The sequence below is a fragment of the Etheostoma spectabile genome, chromosome 9 (assembly GCF_008692095.1).
Source record: "Etheostoma spectabile isolate EspeVRDwgs_2016 chromosome 9, UIUC_Espe_1.0, whole genome shotgun sequence".
NCBI classification, from domain to species: domain Eukaryota; kingdom Metazoa; phylum Chordata; class Actinopteri; order Perciformes; family Percidae; genus Etheostoma; species Etheostoma spectabile.
Window position 1 is genome coordinate 20,451,310 of NC_045741.1, and position 18,121 is coordinate 20,469,430.

Here is an 18,121-nt window from a genome sequence, read left to right on the forward strand (position 1 = left end):
TCATTGTGTAAATATTTTGTGAAAGCACCAACGGTCAACACTACAATATCGTTGGGGTATTGATATTGAGGCATTTGGTCAAAAATATCGTCATATTTGATTTTCTCCATATCGCCCAGCCCTAGTCCACTGTGAGCCATTAGTACCAGTGTTACCAGTACGATTTTATATATTTATCACTATGAAAATCACATTTGACACAAGTTTTCTCAATGCAAAATTGTTATAGTAACTATTATTATAGTTACAAAGAACAGAACATTTTCAAAACGTATGCTTTTTTATACACATTCAGACATTTTGTTCCCTTACAAAACACAAACATTTACTTGAAAATGTGGTTTGGACTTTGTCTGTTCTTAAATGTTACAATGTGTTTAAGTTGGTATACCTGTACAACCTAAAGGCTCAAGTCCAAACAATATTTAGCTTTTTCCTTTTCTTGAACTAAGAGCAACTATTATTCAGTACTTCATCACTTAGTGCATTTTAATTTGTGAAACATACCTCTGAAGGATACTGAATATGCTCTGGTATTCACTAGATGATCAAGTTTTGATTTTGTTAAATATTTGACAAAAAAACAACAACCCTACACCTACGCCTGATCTCACGTCACAGTTTCTATCTCAGAGACAACTTCAGGAGTCATGAGTTTCTGTACAGGATTGGCAGGAAATTCATTACAGATGGGTGTGTGAAAGTGAAAACTGGATGCATCAGGGCAGCTCCACCAGATTTAAACTTGTTCAGGTAAACCACTGACTATTCCAAACATCTGGAGAATGGAGGATGCCTGGTGAGATTCCAGTGAGAGGCCACATCTTTCTCCTCGTCAGGTGATACTATTATCATTGATTTTGCTTATTACTACATAGACGTGATAGGAACACAGTGAATCCTTGTGTAATGACTTTATGACCTACTTTAATCACAGGTTTCACCCCACTTACACCAGACAGCTACAGAATTACACATCATGTCGTCACACATCATTTCTGATCAAAACTACATGAACCCAATTAGACAGAAACAGTTTTGTCCAACCAGGCCCTAAGTGACATCCATAATCTGCAGTAAACCATGACCCTTTTACGGGAAAGTTTGAGAGCTGCTTGTGTAACATTGGTCCTTTATATAAACTGCTGGCTGTTATTTTGTTGTTACCCCAGGTTAGTTTCTTGGAGGTGTGGTCTAGGTTTGGAAACATATAGATGTACAAATAGCAACATGTAGAGCTTGAAGATGCAGTACATTAGGGCTGGGTGGTATGGTTGAAATCTGTATATAATAATATCAAAATGTGGCAAACAGAGACACATGAAATCAGTTTATGTTCAATGCAATAAGCTGTGTTCCACTTTCTGGCTCTCAACACATGTAAAACAAAAACTATAGGGACTCATTTGTTGATATCAGTTAACATTTCTTTTGAATCATTGACTTTGAAAACAGAATTTTTCATGATGTGATTATATCATCGCGATACAATTGGAATAAAAGTTCAATTATTATATGCCACCCACACAGTTTTATTATTGTGAGGACAATATATCGTTTTTCATTTTCCAGGTTACTGTTACATGTTTTTAGTGTTGTGTTTTCTTTGCTGAGGACTCCATTTAACAAGGGTTTTCATGATCAATTAATTTGAATATTTGTCTCTCTTTTAATTGACTAGGCCTACTGATTTTGTCTATAAAAACGACAGAAAATAGTGAAATATACTTGTCACAATTTCACAGAACCTAAAACGACATCTTGAAACTGCTCGTTTTGCCCATGTAGCCTTTTTAATTTACAATGATAAAAGACAGCCATAGGTGATAAATCCTCACATTTGAGAAGCTGAAACCACAGTTTGACGTATTTGAGCTTGATAATTGACGAATAGGCAATTAAAAGAAATCGTATTCATTCATTTTCTGTTGCTCAATGAATCGATTAATGGTTGAGCTTTACCTGGCTTTAAAGTCTGTATTACAGTTAAATAACATACATGACATAACTATTTGATTATTTTAAATTAACAGTGTATGTTATCTGCTTGCTCATCATACCCACATCATTTATATTTACCATGATGTATTTTAAGTCGATCACCATGATCATCCACCTTTGATTTGTAATAAATATGCCCTTGTTGGCGAGCACTATGCCAAAACTAGCATAGGTATGTAGCCTACTAACCAGTCGCAAATAATCTTCAGATTGATGACATGCATGATTAAAAACTAACTTCATACTGCATATCTGGTATCAACAACAACCCGCTGGCCTGATTTATTATGCTGACAGACAACAGCCAAGACAGGAAGCTATCTCAGCTACATCCTATTTAGATAGACTGTAACGTTAGGTGAAACTAACATGAAGGCTATTAACCGTCTTTGCGAAGTTATCTGAGTCGTGATACATTTCTGATACAAGCAACAAATTGCATGAGCCTCGCGCAACGTCACGCTACCAGTTGCCGCTCGGATGAAGGCGGACTGGCATGTATATTTAATGGAAAAGAAAAAAAGCTACGCAGGGTGTCGTGCAGTCACAAATTAGAAAGCTCATGTACGAAATGGGAACAGATGAATATGTGCCCAATAGTGAAATGTTTTGCCCCTATAGTTCCGTGAAAGTCGTTTGACAGCCCGTAAAGGCCGCGTTTGCATTGCAGTGGATTTCCAGCTTTGCTTAACCTAACTGTTTAGAGAGAAAAAATAGCATTGAGGCAGTAGTAGCATGGGCTCAGTTATGCCAAGAGCTACATTGCTGCTCATAGCACAGAAAACATTTCAATTCACGGACATTTTTACAACCCGCCTTGAGCAAAGCAGGAAATAGCCCAAAAGCCTCCAAAATATCAAGACTAACGTTAACGTTAAACGTACTTACCTGAAAAAGGCTTTTTTGGCTCTGTCCGTCCTTCCAATCAGAGTCACACCGATCCGTTTTCATACGACAACCATGGTCCCAGCTTTGAAAGAAATCGCAAAGGCAGACGTGTTAATTTTGAGACAATTTAATCGGTTTAAAGGGGGGAAAAGGGAGCGCGACTCTGGTCGGATTAGACTAAATTTTTCACCAAGTAAGCTAATCACCACACCCATGAAAGTGGGAACATGGCAACAGCCTACGCTTAGGGGTGCACGGTGGTGAATAGATCGAACATGTAAATGTCTAACCAATATAACACGTTATACAATACCAGTCCCTACGTATCTCGTGTTATATTTAGGTCAGCACTCCATAACAATCAATAATAACATTTTGCTTAGCCTAGCAAAATATCTTAAATAGGTTGTGTAACCTACGGATAAAAATGGTACCGTCCGTCAGCCCCCTCAACAAAAAGGAACCGAATGGGATACAGGAAATAATTTTAAATATATAAAGCTTTTGGTGGTAGGCTCGTAGTAGTGATTCAGATGGACTTCACCTCAGGTTTGCAAAGACATCTTTTGGTTCTAAAAACATACACTTTATGATTTGGTCAAATGCCATTACATTAAACCGGGACAGTTTAGTTTAACGTGTGAATGTTATCAATTACCTATTGTGACTTTGCTATGTGACCTGTGAGCACTATTAAAAAGTTACACGTTTTATTTTTCTGTTTATTTTGCATATCCAAGCAGCTCATAAGTACAACATAGTTCAGTCAAGCTACAGTAGATTATATGTGCAGGAACAGATAAAAAAAATGTAAGGTGGCAATATTGTAGCTATTCAAAGATAACTCTCAGCTTATGAGACTACTCAGCAAAAGGTATAAAAGGCCAAGTCTACATATAGCCATATGCTTTAGAGGTTAAACTATTAGTCAATTGATGGAAAATTAATCTGCAACAATTTTGACAATTGATAGTTTCATTCATTTATCAAACAAAAATGACGAACATGTTCTGGATCCAGCTTCACAAATATGAGGATTATTCTGCTTTTGAGCTGCTCTGTTTTATGTTGGCCTAATTGTAAATTATGTTTATGCTTTGAACTGTTGGCAAGTTAATAAATATGTCACCTTGGTCTCTGTGAAATTGTGAAGGCCATTTTCACTATTTTCTTTCTATAAATAAAGAAAATAATTATTAGTGGTGGCCCTAAAGTGCACAGAAAAAAATATAGAGACAGCTGTGCCAAGTCTCACCCCAGCACACCACGGTTGGCCTGCAGTGGGCTCATTGAAAAGGATATCTCTCCATTAAGACAGGATGCATTTTTAATGGGGCCAATGAAAGCGAGCAGTGGGATAGGCTTTTCCATATCTCTGCACGAGCCACAATCAATGGAGGGTAGATGAAAGTTGCCCAGCCCTTGGTTTCCTTTCGGAGTGGCATGGGGTCAGATTAAGTCTAATTGAATTCACACACACAGCAGTAGTTTAGGTGTGTCAGACCAATTTCCCGCTAAACACATTAGGAGGATTAGGATTTGCATGATAGCAGAAACATGTTGTCGTTGGTTTGTCATTAGTGTTGCCACCAAAATCTAATTAATAAAAAATAATATATTATTAAATACAGTTACTTGAAATATTAAATACATTTACTTGTGTTTCTGGACAGTTGTTCCCAAAACGAGAAATAGTTCATCAATTCCTTCATACTAGCTTACATTTCACTGCATTTTACAGAATATCCTCACATACGATTTAGTGAGGTGTGATGTACATACCAAACCACACAACCACAAATCTGCCCCTATATCAGAGACAAAATAATCCTTTCATCCTCACAATAATCATTACATCTGAGCAGGTTTTTCTGTTCTTGTTAAATGTATATAGCATGATGAAAGATGAAACACAAACAGGTTTTTGCCTTAACTTATTTTAAAGATGACACAATCTTGGGTCAGCCCAATCTGTCTGGGTGTAACATCTGAAGTTTCTCAACAAATGTATTATTGAATACTCATTGGTAGATACAAATCATGAAAAACACAAGTCAACTCTACTCATACTGCACACTATGTTTCATTTAACAGTCAGTTCATTACCATAACATTTTTAGCCTTTTTGTACCACAGATTGATTCACAAGGACATAAAAAACCTCCTCTGCTCTCTGCCACTAGTGAGTGAAATTACTGAATTCATTAGCCAGCTGAGAAACAGAGTCAAGGTGTCTGAAAGCACATCCTTGGCCAATCAGGTTCCTTGGCCCATTGCTTGGCAACCAAAAGGAGAGGGAGGGAGCAAATTGACACATTGTAAAAATAGCACATCAATAGCCTGGTGTGTGGAAAAAAAGGAAAGACACACATGTTGGTGAGGCTATAAATAGCCTCCTGGAGCCTGGAACAGGTATCATGTACAGTATCTCTACTGTATTGTTGCCCACAAATGAGACATTTTTGCATCAATGCAAATTCAGCATGGGTTGTGCTGTAAAGTACAGTAGCAGTCAGGCAGCTGAATGAAATAATTTGAATGTGAGGGAGGTTTTAGGGTTTAAGTATCTCCTCAGTACTGTGTGAAGAAGGCTCACAACTAACCACAGGTTTGCATTTGGAGACATCATCCTCATTCTACTGTTTGCATCTGATGTTTTGCATAAATGCAAAATAACAATGGCCTCTTCTGCAATATTAAATTTAAATGTACTATTATAATCAATAATGTGCACTGACAAGTTAGCACGCCAGAGGGCATTTAGGGTTAAATGTTGTACATGACTGACTTGGTTGATGTTTGATCTTTTCATGTTATCTCATAATTACATCCACATATTGTTCAGAGGCATCGTGACAGACTGGTCGCTTTATCTATTCTTTACATTTTCTCTTAACGCTACAATGTCACATAGTTAAATTGTGTTGTACACATGTGTTGTTTGTGTAATGAAAGAGTAAAGCAAAACGTGGCCAAAAATAGATATATCACGTCAATTCAGTTTCACAGGACTGCTCAGAAATGAGCCCAATACGTGGGTGATCAAATCAAGTGGAGATGATGGGATGTCAATCTGAAGCAGCTTCTCAATGTCTATTTTTATCTGCGTTCCCATTTTTTGGCCACATGTGGCAACACGCCCCAACGACCCCCACATAATACTTCCACTGTATCAAAGGCAATTAAAAGGTGTAGCGACTGTAGAACCTTAAAAGGCTTTATCAGGGCCTTCTTATCCACCAGACATCTCCCGGGGAGGCTGTCCGTTGCCAGGGTAACCCCTTACAAATGGCAACTGACGTCAAGAAGGTAGGAGAAATACCAGGGAGAGCCAGAGCTGCTATGCATAATGGATTATTGAAAAAAGGGCTCTCTTGAAGAGTGCAAAGTGACTTAAAATATGCGTGCCTAGCTGGGCTCGCCACCACCTCTCTCTCTCTCTCTCTCTCTCTCTCTCTCTCTCTCTCTCTCTCTCTCTCTCTCTCTCTCTCTCTCTCTCTCTCTCTCTCTCTCTCTCTGATGAGGAAAATAGATGTTGACAGATTCAGGGTTTTACTTGCTGACTGGCACAGCTTGGTGCCAGTTAGCAAGTAAAGCTTGACTGGCACAATGGAAATTATCAATTTTTAGTCTCTGCTGATAAACTATATCTGTAAAGAACACTTTTTTATCTTCCCCAGATTGGATCATTTTAACGCCATTTGTAAATAAAAGTACTCTTGTGGTATAGGCTGGAGTACGCATGCTGCTGTGTCCAGATGTGAACACACTTCAGATGTTATGCTAGTCTCCAAAATGCAAAACCTTCCTCTACTGTAAATCATAATGTATGGCTACCTGCAATGCATCTAAACTAAAGAAAGATCTGGCACATCAGCTATAACCATCCCCAGCAGATCCTTTGTAGGTCACGCAACAATGATCCACAGTGACATTCACGTGTAGCTTTTCAGAAGAGATCACTTCAGACCATGTGTAAGTCCAGTGCGTTACTAGCAGTTTACTCTGCCTCTGTGTCAGGTTCTTGTCTAATCTCAGTGCTGTTGTTGGCCCACGAGAGACTGTCACACCAGCAGCTTGGTGAAGAGCCCTCATCGTTTCTGTGATAATGCCTCTTATGTTGTGTTGCAGTCACACTATCAGGACGCAGATTGTGGAGTCAGGCTTGCTGATGGCAAAGGCCAAGCACTGTTGCTATTCAAATGAATACAGCAGAACAAAAGCATGTATGTGATAGAGAATTGACATGATGACCATTTTGGGTTCGGGTTTGAAAATAGGAACAAAATTACTATCATAATATAACAGCAATAGTTTAATATCGATATACCAGAACATTATGCGTTAATATCATGTCTATACTGTTTTTTCTCACCCACAGAATAGAACAAAAATAGATTATTGTCCGCTAAAATGGAATGGTCTTAAGCTCATGCACTACAATCAGCACAAAGACGTATGTAACAGATTGCACAATAAGTTCAGTTACAGGTCAGAATCTTTTGAGAGTATACATATCCTGGGTTGCTTTTATAAATTAAAATCTATTTGTATATATAGTATGTGGAAAAGTTAAATGCAATATCTAATATTAAAAAAAGACTATCCTGTGCCGGAAAATGTTCTAAAGACGCATCATCAGAAATGTTTCCTGTCATTTTGCATTATAAATTGCTACAAATACATAAAAAGAGTCAATTAAAACTAGAATGAGTAGGCCAGAAGCGTATAGCTTTTTGTTTCAGGGAGAAGCTGCAGAGGAAATGTGCAAAGAGAAGAAGTGAGAGTGTTTCAGTCCAGGGGAATCCCAGGCACTTCTGTAAATCTAGGGTGCAACAACAAAGCATGAACTAACATGCTTCGAGTTTCCAAAGAAGTGAATCACACAAGACATGTATAATAAAAATAAATAAGGGAAGTAAGGAACAACCCTGATGTGCCAATGACACACTATTCAAATGCCTCCCGTTATAGCTGCAACATTATGATAGCAGATGGTCATTCATTTATTACCATGAGCCCACAATAATATTGACTTGACATTTGGATTCAGAACATGAGATAAGGTTTTACCTCCTAGAAAAGCATGCAGAACCTTTGATGCCAGAGCTATACAGATTGGTTTGACGAGCTCACAACCAAACCAAGGGTTTCCTCTCTTACTGTAGCTCTGCAGGGGTGGCTTGACTGTTAGTTTGAGCTCCACACCCATCTCTGTTTTAACTGATGCTCCGAAATCAGATTTCAGATCTTCTTTTGATGTTTTGTTAGAATACAAATATATTTCCAAACTGTAGGAATTTATTCTTTGTGCTTTACGTTGACATTTGACCAAATATAGTTATTTTTAGTTTAGACTTTCCCTAGCAGCTATGTTGCTGTGGCAGTGAATCTTAGATGAATGAATCAAGAGGGAACGCCAGACAACATGCACCCTAATGCACAACAAAATTAATTGTAGTCAAATAATTAAAGCTTTTCTACCTTTGCAGATGAGTAGCAGAGGAAGTTTTCTGTATATGTCCTATATGGCGTTGATTGTGAGTCGTACAGAGAGCTGTCGTTTCGGTTCTTCCTTTCAGCTGTGAGTGTAGATGCTGCTAGGAGCAGTAGTAAATGCAGAGAAAGAGAGAGAGAGTGAGAGGGAGTATAGCGAGCTGCTGAGTGGGAGGGTGAGCATATGGGTGGCATGGAGGATGGGAGATGAAGTAGTATTTCTATTAAAGTGACAGAGTTTATTTCTCTTAAAGAAATCCTGTTTCTGAAAAACATGTTGGAATGCTGAGTTCCAGGACAGGTTACTCGCACATGTCATGTTGATCTTATCAAAAACTTCTACAGTAAAGTTGAGTTACTTTTTTAAAAAAGGGGGCTCACAGCTCTGCATGTAGGATTACTTTGCTAATAGAATTTTTGATATTGAGGAAGATTTATTGATTTGAGGGAAAGGGTAGCCTATCCCAGCATGCACTTGGTGGAAGTCAAGGAAAGAGAGTGGATCATCCAAGATGAGGTCAGCTGTGGATGTTTCTTCAAGGCCTTTTTTAAGAAATGCCAAGAAGTGTTAAATATATATCGGTCAGTATTTTCAATGGACAAATACTGCTGACACAGAACCTATACAAACCTTTGTCAGATAATTGGACACGTACATCTTGTATAAAGCATGACAGACGTACATGAACCTCCTGTAAGCTGAAGGTGTAAAAGTCACATGTGTAAATAATAATATGACGGCTGTATTCCATTTAGCTTCTTTAGTTTCAGGGTCCTGGTGTTGTGTGCTGCCTCACTGTCACACTTGGATAGAACAGAGCCATCTTTAATGTTATTTGGAACATTTGTGTGTTTCTACTATGACAAATCAAAAAAGTTGCTGTGGAAAAGGCCTTTGGAGGATCACGTTTTCTCTGATAATGTATAACTCAATCTTTACATTCAAAATAGTATAAATATTAGGACTGTGCCAGCATACCAGATCATTAATACTGTACTATCAGCACCTTAAAGCACAGCTCCTATTGGCAATCCATTTTGGAATTATTTTATAGTTTACATTGATGTGTGAAAATAATACCCACTGAATGTCAGTAATAAACAGCTTCACACAACTTCAAACAACAGTTGTGGAATCAATTGGCCCAAATACATGTGTGCTTAAAATGTGCTGCTGTCACTTTGTCTTCTGCTGTATGTTATTTTATTTTGTATATATTTTGACTCTTGTGCACAAGACTTAGCCTATTGCCCATTACCAAATAATGTTTTGCACCAAAATGAGGCTCTTTCTGGCTATCTGCAGAAGTGATTTTACTGATTGTAATCTTAAAGATTGGACAGTCATAATTATGTATTTGGTTTTAAGATACGGGCAATGACAAAACGATTTCACGTGTAATTAGAAATGTACGGGGCGACCACTATCTCACCCAGTAAGAGCATGTGCCCCATGTAGGCTGAGTCCTTCACAGCGGCCCTTTGCTGCATGTCCCCCATCTATCTACTGTCACTATCTAATAAAAAGAAAAAAAATAGACATATGGGGTTTCATGTTTCCCACACAGTCTTTAATACAAAATGTGATGTTCATTTCATACTAGTACAGTTTTTAGGGACAACTGTTGCTTCTTCTAATCCTCCCATATGAAACTTACAAAGAATAGGCCAGCCAAGTCATGTCAACATCAAGACTTATTTACTTTTTTATTGTCTGGAAAGCACATTGTTACATTCTTCTGGGTGCAAAAGTACAGTATAATAATGCTGTAAAGGAGATGCAAACAGCCAGTGTTTTAATTAGCTACCTCCTACTAACTTTAAATTGTCAACAAGATTTTAAGCAGCCTGCAATGCTATTTGCACTGCATTGTTTTAATCTCCAAATGAATAAGGATCACTCCAGTTTTTCTTCTAAAATAACAGCAATATTTATTTTTTGAACAATACAAAAAATCTGGTAGAGTAATCTAGCATTCCCACTCAATTTCTAAGTGCTAATAGAAAAGTGCACACTAACAGAATTTGACCTTTAACACAACTGTTTTAAAACCATAATTCATATGTGATGCTTCAACCATAGGCAGGAAAAACTAAACCGACCTTTCTGAATGCAAACATGCAGTGACAAATGTCTAGCACTCGTTAGATAACCCTCTGCCACTCAAACATGTAATGTTATTCTTTTGGGCTCATTAAACAAACCACCTGAAGGTTTCACTCAAACTTGATTCCCTGGGCAAGAGGAAGATCCTTGCTGTAGTTTATTGTGCAGGTTGAACGCCTCATGTACTGCTTCCATGAGTCACTGCCAGACTCTCTTCCACCTCCCGTGTGTTTCTCTCCACCAAAGGCTCCTCCGATCTCAGCTCCACTTGTCGGAATGTTGACATTCACAATGCCACAGTCGGATCCTTTGGGCCCCAGCCAGCGGAAAACTCGACCCATATCTTTAGTGAAGATGCTGCTGGACAGGCCCTGCTTGACCTCGTTGTTCCAGGCAAACGCTTCCTCTTCTGTCTTGAACTTGAGGACGTACAGTATGGGGACAAAGGTTTCGGTATAGACAATGGGAGCATCGTGGGCCAGCCCTGTGATGATGGTGGGCTCCACGTAGTTTCCAGGACGGTCCATCACCTTTCCTCCGCAGACCACAGTGCCACCCTGCTGCTTGGCTTGCTCAATAGCTGCCAGGTACTGATCCACGGCTTGTTTAGTGTGCAGAGGGCCGTAAAGGGTGGCGGGATCCCAGGGGTCTCCGATGCGGACTTGTTTGTAAGCCTTGGCGACCCTTTCAATCACTGTGTCGTGAACACTCTCGTGCAGCATCAGCCTCCTAGTGGTGGTGCAGCGCTGGCCAGCGGTTCCTACAGATGCAAATACGGCAGAGGGCACCACAAGATTCAGGTCAGCATCCTCAAACACAATGATAGCGTTGTTTCCACCGAGCTCCAGCAGCTTACGACCGAACCTGTCCTGCACCATCATGGCCACCATCTTTCCAACGTGGGTGCTGCCAGTGAACGACAGCAGATCCACCCGCTCATCCTTCGCCATGGCTGTGCCGATATCAGCGCCTCCACAAGTCATGGAACAGATAGCACCGGGCAGGTTGTTGCGCTCCAGAACCTCAGCCACAATCTTGGAAACTGCAACACTTGTGAGAGGTGTGGTGGGAGCTCCTTTCCAGAGGCAGACGTTGCCGCAGGTCAGGGCGATGGCGTTGTTCCAGCCATAGACAGCCACAGGGAAGTTAAAGGCAGTGATGATGCCGACAAGACCAACTGGGTTCCACTGTTCGATCAGGGCATGGCCTGGTCTCTCTGAAGGCAGCATGGGTCCGCCAATCATTCTAGACAGACCAACAGCATAGTCACAGACATCAACGTATTCCTGAACCTCTCCCACTCCCTCAACATAGATCTTGCCCATTTCCAGAGACACCAGGCTCCCCAGGACGTTAATCTTCTTTCTGAGTGCATCTCCAATCTGCCTCACAATCTCTCCTCTTTTGGGTGCTGGAATATCTGCCCACAACTTCCAAGCCTCCCTCGACTTCTGAACAGTTTCTTCATACTCCGCCATGGTTGCTTGGGTTACTCTGGCAATTGGCTCATTGTTGGCTGGGCAGTATGACGTGATGACTTCCCCGCTGCCTCCCCAGCTCCCGTTATAAACACCAGGGTTGTCCTCAGACAGGCCCAGATCTTTCAGCCAGGAGTATTTGGGCTGGTTGATGAGGAGACCTGACATGGCTGCCGACTGCTGGTAGTAGACAGATGCAAATTTATTTCTCAAGAGGAGCCTACTGTGCCGGGCAAAGGTCAGTGTGAGGCAGTGCTGCATCTGTGCTGGAAGTAAACAAAGTTACACATTTATTTCACAAGTAAAAAAGTTTAAAGAACATTTATAAATGATTGTTGACAGAACAAGCTCACCACTACATTCTGATGAGTGTGTTCTTAGTAGGCCTGCAACTAACAATTATTTTCACAAATGATTAACCTTTTGATTACTTATACATATATTTTACAACAGGCCAAAAGTTTGGACACACCTATTCAATGCGTTCTTTATTTTCATGACCATTTACATTGTAGATTCTCATTGAAGGCATCAAAACTATGAATGAACACATATGGAATTATGTACTCAACAAAAAAGTGTGAAATAACTGAAAATATGTCTTATATTCTAGTTTCTTCAAAGTAGCGACCCTTTGCTCTGATTACTGCTTTGCACACTCTTGGCATTCTCTTGATGACCTTCAAATGGATTCCCAACAGTCATGAAGGAGTTTCCAGAGATGCTTAGCACTTGTCGAACCTTTTGCCTTCACTCTGCGGTCCAGCTCACCCCAAACCATCTCGATTGGGTTCAGGTCCGGTGACTGTGGAGGCGCAGCACTCCATCACTCTCTTTCTCGGTCAAATAGCCCTTACACAGCCTGGAGGTATGTTTGGGGTCATTGTCCTGTTGAAAAATAAATGATGGTCCAACTACACGCAAACCGGATGGGATGTCGCATGACGCTGCAGGATGCTGTGGTAGCCATGCTGGTTCATTATGCCTTCAAATTTTAAATAAATCCTCGACATCGTCACCAGCCAAGCACCCCCACACCATCACACCTCCTCCATGCTTCACGGTGTGAACCAGGCATGTAGAATCCATCCGGTCACCTTTTCTCCGCTGCGCAAAGTCACGGCGGTTGGAACCAAAGATTTCAAACTTGGACTCATCAGACCAAAGCCCAGATTTCCACCTGTCTAATGTCCATTCCTTGTGTTTCTTTGCCCAAACAACTCTCTTCTGCTTGTTGCCTCTCCTTAGCAGTGGTTTCCTAGTTGCTATTTGACCATGAAGGCCTGATTCACGCAGTCTCCTCTTAACAGTTGTTCTAGAGATGTGTCTGCTGCTAGAACTCTGTCTGGTATTCATCTGGTCTCTAATCTGAGCTGCTGTTAACTTGTGATTTCTGATGCTGGTGACTCAGATGAACTCATCCTCAGCAGCAGAGGTGAATCTTGGTCTCCCTTTCCTGGGGCGGTCCTCATGTGAGCCAGTTTTGTTGTAGTGCTTGATTTTTTTTGCGACTGCACTTGGGGACACGTTCAAAGTTTTCGCAATTTTCCAGACCGGCTGACCTTCATTTTTTAAAGTAATGATGGCCACTCGTTTCTCTTTACTTAGCTGATTGGTTCTTGCCATAACATAAATTCTAACAATTGTCCAATAGGGCTGTCGGCTGTGTATTAACTTGACTTCTGCACAACACAACTGATGGTCCCCACTACATTAATAAGGCAAGAAATTCCACCAATTAACCCAGACAAGGAACACCTGTGAAGTGGAAACCATTTCAGGTGACTACCTCATGAAGCTCATTGAGAGAACACCAAGGGTTTGCAGCACTATCAAAAAAGAAAAGGGTGGCTACTTTGGAGAAACTAGAATATAAGACATGTTTTAAGTTATTTCACACTTTTTTGTTGAGTACATAAATCCACATGGGTTCATTAATAGTTTTGATGCCTTCAGTGATAATCTCCAATGTAAATAGTCATGAAAACAAAAGGAAACACATTGACTGAGAAGGTGTGTTCAAACTTTTGGCCTGTACTGTGAGGGCGTGGGGGAGTGCGCGGGCGCACACACACACACACACACACACACACACACACTTAGGTGATAACATTTTAGTGAATGGTGAAAAAAAATGCCCATCCCAATTTCCTAGACCCCAAAAAGACTAAAAAAATAAAAAAAGTCTAAAATTCAATGTCTAAAATCAAGTAATATTCACAATTAAAACAAAGAAAAGCCTGATTTAGACAATGTTTGGCATTTTCCCTAAGAAATTAACTAATTCCAAAGTTATCAAAATGATATTTTATTAATCTTATGTCCACTAACTAATCAAGTACATGACATGTCAGCTCCAGTTCTGTCATCTGCTTTTTCAAAAGTTCAAGAGTTAACTTTCAATTTCAAAATTAATAAATAACTTCAGAAAGTTGCAAGATACAGTGAACATTTACTACAAGGAATGAGGGCAGTCAACAGGTGTTAACCGGAGACTGCTTGTATAAATATTGGTGCTTTTTGCTCCAACTTCATCTCTATGAATGCAGAAATATCATAAAGGCCCTAAACACGAAATGTGAAGAGAACACCTTGGGCATAACCCATTTTTCCGAATATTTGTCTATATCAAAAGTGAAATTCTCATATTAAACTATATATTAAAACATCTACAGCAGAAAGTCAATAAAACAGAAGGCAAACGTTAATGTATTAAGACTATGACTGGTTAAAAAGTAGTATCTTTGTAGTTTTATGCGTTTCATTCAAAATAGCCTATGGGTTATATAATAATAGCTCTTCTCAGTATTTGACCAGCAAGTCACCCAGTCGTTTCCAACCTGTGCGCCTGCGCAACTAGCCCAACTTTAGACAACCACGAGGCTTTAGAAAATTGAACTTATTACATAAAAATAAGACAGTTAACACCGACAATATCACCAAATGTAAACCAAAATAATATTTTCAGGTTTGCACTTTTAAAGTTCCAAATTCCCTAAGTCAGTGTTGCTACTTTTGCAGCATGAAGTGACATGGAGCTCAGCGTCAATCTTGTTGAGTCTAAACGACCGTGACTCAAGGTCCTGCGGTTGACAGTAACTAACATCACCGTGCTGACTTAAACCCTGCTCGTACACTATCCGTACATCGCTTTTAATGATTAAAAGTTAAGTTAATGTAATTCATTTATCAGTTCTTCACTTACGTTGATATAAAGTGCGCAGGGCCACGTCCACTTCAGAGCATGGATGTACTTGCAGCTGAAACGGAAGTACTTACTGTGCTGCATTCTGATTGGACAGCCGCCACGACGCACTGTGGCGCCTGCTTGGATTGATCCATGCTAACAAATTCCCTTTGTTGTTATTAACCGTTCAGCGGTTGGGATTGTGTTGTAATACCTTATAGTAGGGAAGTTGCTGTTGCGATAACATAAAGGATGAGTGGCGGAGTGTATGGAGGCGGTGAGTGGGGTCTTATGATTATAATAAAACAAAACCGTTGTGCACGTTGTCCCGTTCTGTAGCTAGCTCTAGCCATCTTTATAGCTGGCTAGCTTTGCTAGCTGTGCTAACGTTAGCTTCGCTGTAGACTAAAGCTAAACGTCTTTGATCAACAAGAAAATGTGAATTTGTTAACAATTGAAGTGCTTCTTCTTGTGGCTTGAGCTTAGCTAGTTATTTTATGCAACAACCATGTAACCCCGGGATTGCCTCGCTAGCTAGCAAGGAAATGAATGAAAGTGGGCTTGTCGAAGTCATGAACACACATAGACAGTTAAAGAAAGTGAACACGTCCAGTTCCGTTTGTGTAAGGGCAACGTTACACATAGCTTTCTTAGAATTGAAGATACATATTTTCACTGTGATTGAGATTAAAGACTGAACGATATAACGTTATTTAGCTTTACACGTTTGCCTCTCTGTTGACATTCACATATCTAAGAACGTCCCAGATGTGGTTTTTTTTCCTAAGATGAAACAACTTCTTGTTGAAGTGGATCTGTTGCTCGGAGTAACGTTACTTTACTTAAACATGCCATTCAGTTTGTTTTCATGTGTAATGATAACTAGTTATGCCTTCGAATTAAAAAAGTACTTGAATGTTGGTTTCATTGAACAACTGTTTCATTGTGTAAGCTTTAATTGCGTTATTACAATATCATAACAATGTAACCTACTGAGTTTATGTCGCTAAAACATATCTGGCAAAGTAGAACAGCCTGTGTAGCTGTGGTGAAAGTTGAAAGAAGAAATTGGTCTTTGGTAACATTATAGTGTACTAAAACACAGCTAGCTTAATACATGAGTGCCATTTGGTTATAAGAATAACATATATTGCAGAAAGGTATATGTCTTTTTATGGACCTGACTTAATCTCATTTTGAATTACACACTTTCTTTTCAGGTTGATAATCTTTTACAGTTTACATCAAATTATTTTACTGTATATACACTCGTTTTTGCAGATGAGGTGGGAGCTTTGGTGTTCGACATTGGCTCATACACTGTAAGAGCTGGCTATGCAGGAGAAGACTGTCCCAAGGTAAGTGGATCACTCATGTGACCTGATTAACTATGTTTTTTTTTTTCTTCCTCTGTACATCTTCATCTTCTCTCCTGGGGTTTCGCCAATGTCAAGAAATGAGGGCTGTCACCCTGGAGACAGACGGCACAAATTGAGTTCAGATCATTCTGGAGTACTTGCTCCGTTTTGATTGATCTGTGCTTTAGGTGGAGATCTTGATTATGTAAATATCAGTTTGATAAGAAAAGCTATCGGTTATACAGTAATGCTATCAGACGGCAACAAATGATTATTTTGATATTTTATTTATTAATTGATCTTTTAGTTTATAAAATGTCAGAAACCTATCACATAAGTCGATCCCAGAGCCCACGCTGACATATTTAAATATCATGTTTTGTCAACCAGCGATTTTGCTTAAAATACAGATTGATAATTAGTGTATCACCAAAATAATCTTTTTTTTTTTTTTTTTTTAAGATTATTTTTTGGGGTTTTTCCCTTTATTACATAGAGACGGTGGATAGGCATGAAAGGGGAGAGAGATGGGGGATGACATGCAGCAAAGGGCAGCCGGTCAGATTCGAACCTGCGCCGCTGCAGGACTCAGCCAACATGGGGCTAACGCTCTTACTGGGTGAGCTGGAGGCAGCCCCAAAATAATCAGTTAATTCCTGTCAGTAAATTAGTCGATTATTTGACTAATTGTTTTTAGTTTTAATTGTTGTGCTTGTTTTGTCACAAGCTGCTGTAATAGGTTTTTCCCCCAGAAAACTTTTACATATCAAGGTAGGAAAATTGCAGTTGTAAATAATTAAATGAATGATGGCTGAATTCCATTTAGCTGCTACAGTTTTAGTGTACTGATATTGTCCATGCTGGTTCATTGTCACACTGTCATGGTTTACTGGGCACTTGAATAGAACAGAGCCATTGTTGATGTTGGTAGTAACTCCTGTGCTTTTACTACTATGACAAGTAAAAATTACAGATGCAAAAGAATTCCTATGGAATGACTTAAAGAGGAAGTGCAGTATATTTTTAACGAGAATTATATTTTTTCATGTTTTTGTGCCTGATTGAATAATGGAGACAACTCTTTTTGAAATTGGTCCAGTGTTGAGCAAGAGCCCTGCAGCTATGAAACGGGCTGCAATGTAATCCTTTGGGGCAATTACGCACCATCAATGTACGTCCACTAAAACTGCTTGCTTTGGCCCCTGACAGGCACAGATTGCACATGTCTGACTACATTATGGGACAGAACGGTTTTCTTTAACTTTTGTTCTTATGCTTGATATTGGTAAACCAGAGCATGTGAGTTTTGACCTTTTATTGCGTCCTGTTTTGGCTTGGCTCAGGCGGACTTCCCCACGGTGATAGGTGTGACCCTTGACCGAGAGGATGGCAGCACACCCATGGAGACGGACGGTGACAAGCCAAGCAAGCAGAGTGGCACCACCTACTTTATTGATACCAACCAGCTAAGGGTACCCAGGGAGAGCATGGAGGTCATGTCTCCGCTCAAGAATGGCATGAGTAAGTATTGACTCGTTATGGGTTATATGTGTAATAATATATATATATATATATATATATATATATATATATATATATATATATA

The 18,121-nt window shown here is 39.7% G+C and overlaps 3 protein-coding genes across 6 annotated transcripts in view; 1 reads left to right on the plus strand and 2 right to left on the minus strand.

Moving 5' to 3' along the window:
• Nucleotides 1-8,497, minus strand: part of LOC116696286 (guanine nucleotide-binding protein subunit beta-4) — a 23,546-nt gene extending 15,049 nt beyond the window's left edge. Inside the window, exons 1-2 of one of the 3 annotated variants that reach the window (XM_032527147.1) lie at nt 8,374-8,497; nt 2,890-2,971 (exon numbers count right to left, since the gene is read on the minus strand). The gene's annotated coding sequence lies outside the window, so the exon portion shown is untranslated. Of the gene's footprint in view, nt 1-2,889; nt 3,126-8,373 lie in introns of those variants that run through there. The other 2 variants (XM_032527146.1, XM_032527149.1) reach the window with 2 other exon arrangements.
• A 1,570-nt stretch (nt 8,498-10,067) lies between these two features.
• Nucleotides 10,068-15,277, minus strand: aldh7a1 (aldehyde dehydrogenase 7 family, member A1). 2 transcript variants are annotated; one of them, XM_032527143.1, is made up of 2 exons: nt 15,176-15,277; nt 10,068-12,231 (listed from the first exon to the last, which is right to left on the minus strand). In XM_032527143.1, the coding sequence occupies exons 1-2, from the start codon at nt 15,257-15,259 to the stop codon at nt 10,603-10,605; spliced, it is 1,713 nt and encodes a 570-aa protein (XP_032383034.1). In that variant the 5' UTR covers nt 15,260-15,277; the 3' UTR covers nt 10,068-10,602. The 2 variants fall into 2 exon arrangements, with proteins under 2 accessions (XP_032383034.1, XP_032383035.1); XM_032527144.1 differs by having other exon boundaries at nt 10,068-12,236; nt 15,176-15,261.
• actl6a (actin-like 6A) overlaps nt 15,235-18,121 on the plus strand; it is a 9,099-nt gene continuing 6,212 nt past the window's right edge. Inside the window, exons 1-3 of the mRNA XM_032527145.1 lie at nt 15,235-15,434; nt 16,439-16,515; nt 17,859-18,036. Coding sequence (XP_032383036.1) covers nt 15,410-15,434; nt 16,439-16,515; nt 17,859-18,036 — 280 coding nt within the window. The 5' untranslated portion in view covers nt 15,235-15,409. The remainder of the gene's footprint in view (nt 15,435-16,438; nt 16,516-17,858; nt 18,037-18,121) is intronic.

Bases quoted from the DNA above. Each gene is read 5' to 3' on its own strand.
- aldh7a1 (XM_032527143.1), bottom strand. From the start codon at position 15,259: ATGCAGCACAGTAAGTACTTCCGTTTCAGCTGCAAGTACATCCATGCT. The intron at 12,232-15,175 runs GTAAGTGAAGAA...CTTCCAGCACAG, and splicing joins CCTGCGCACTTTATATCAAC to ATGCAGCACTGCCTCACACT.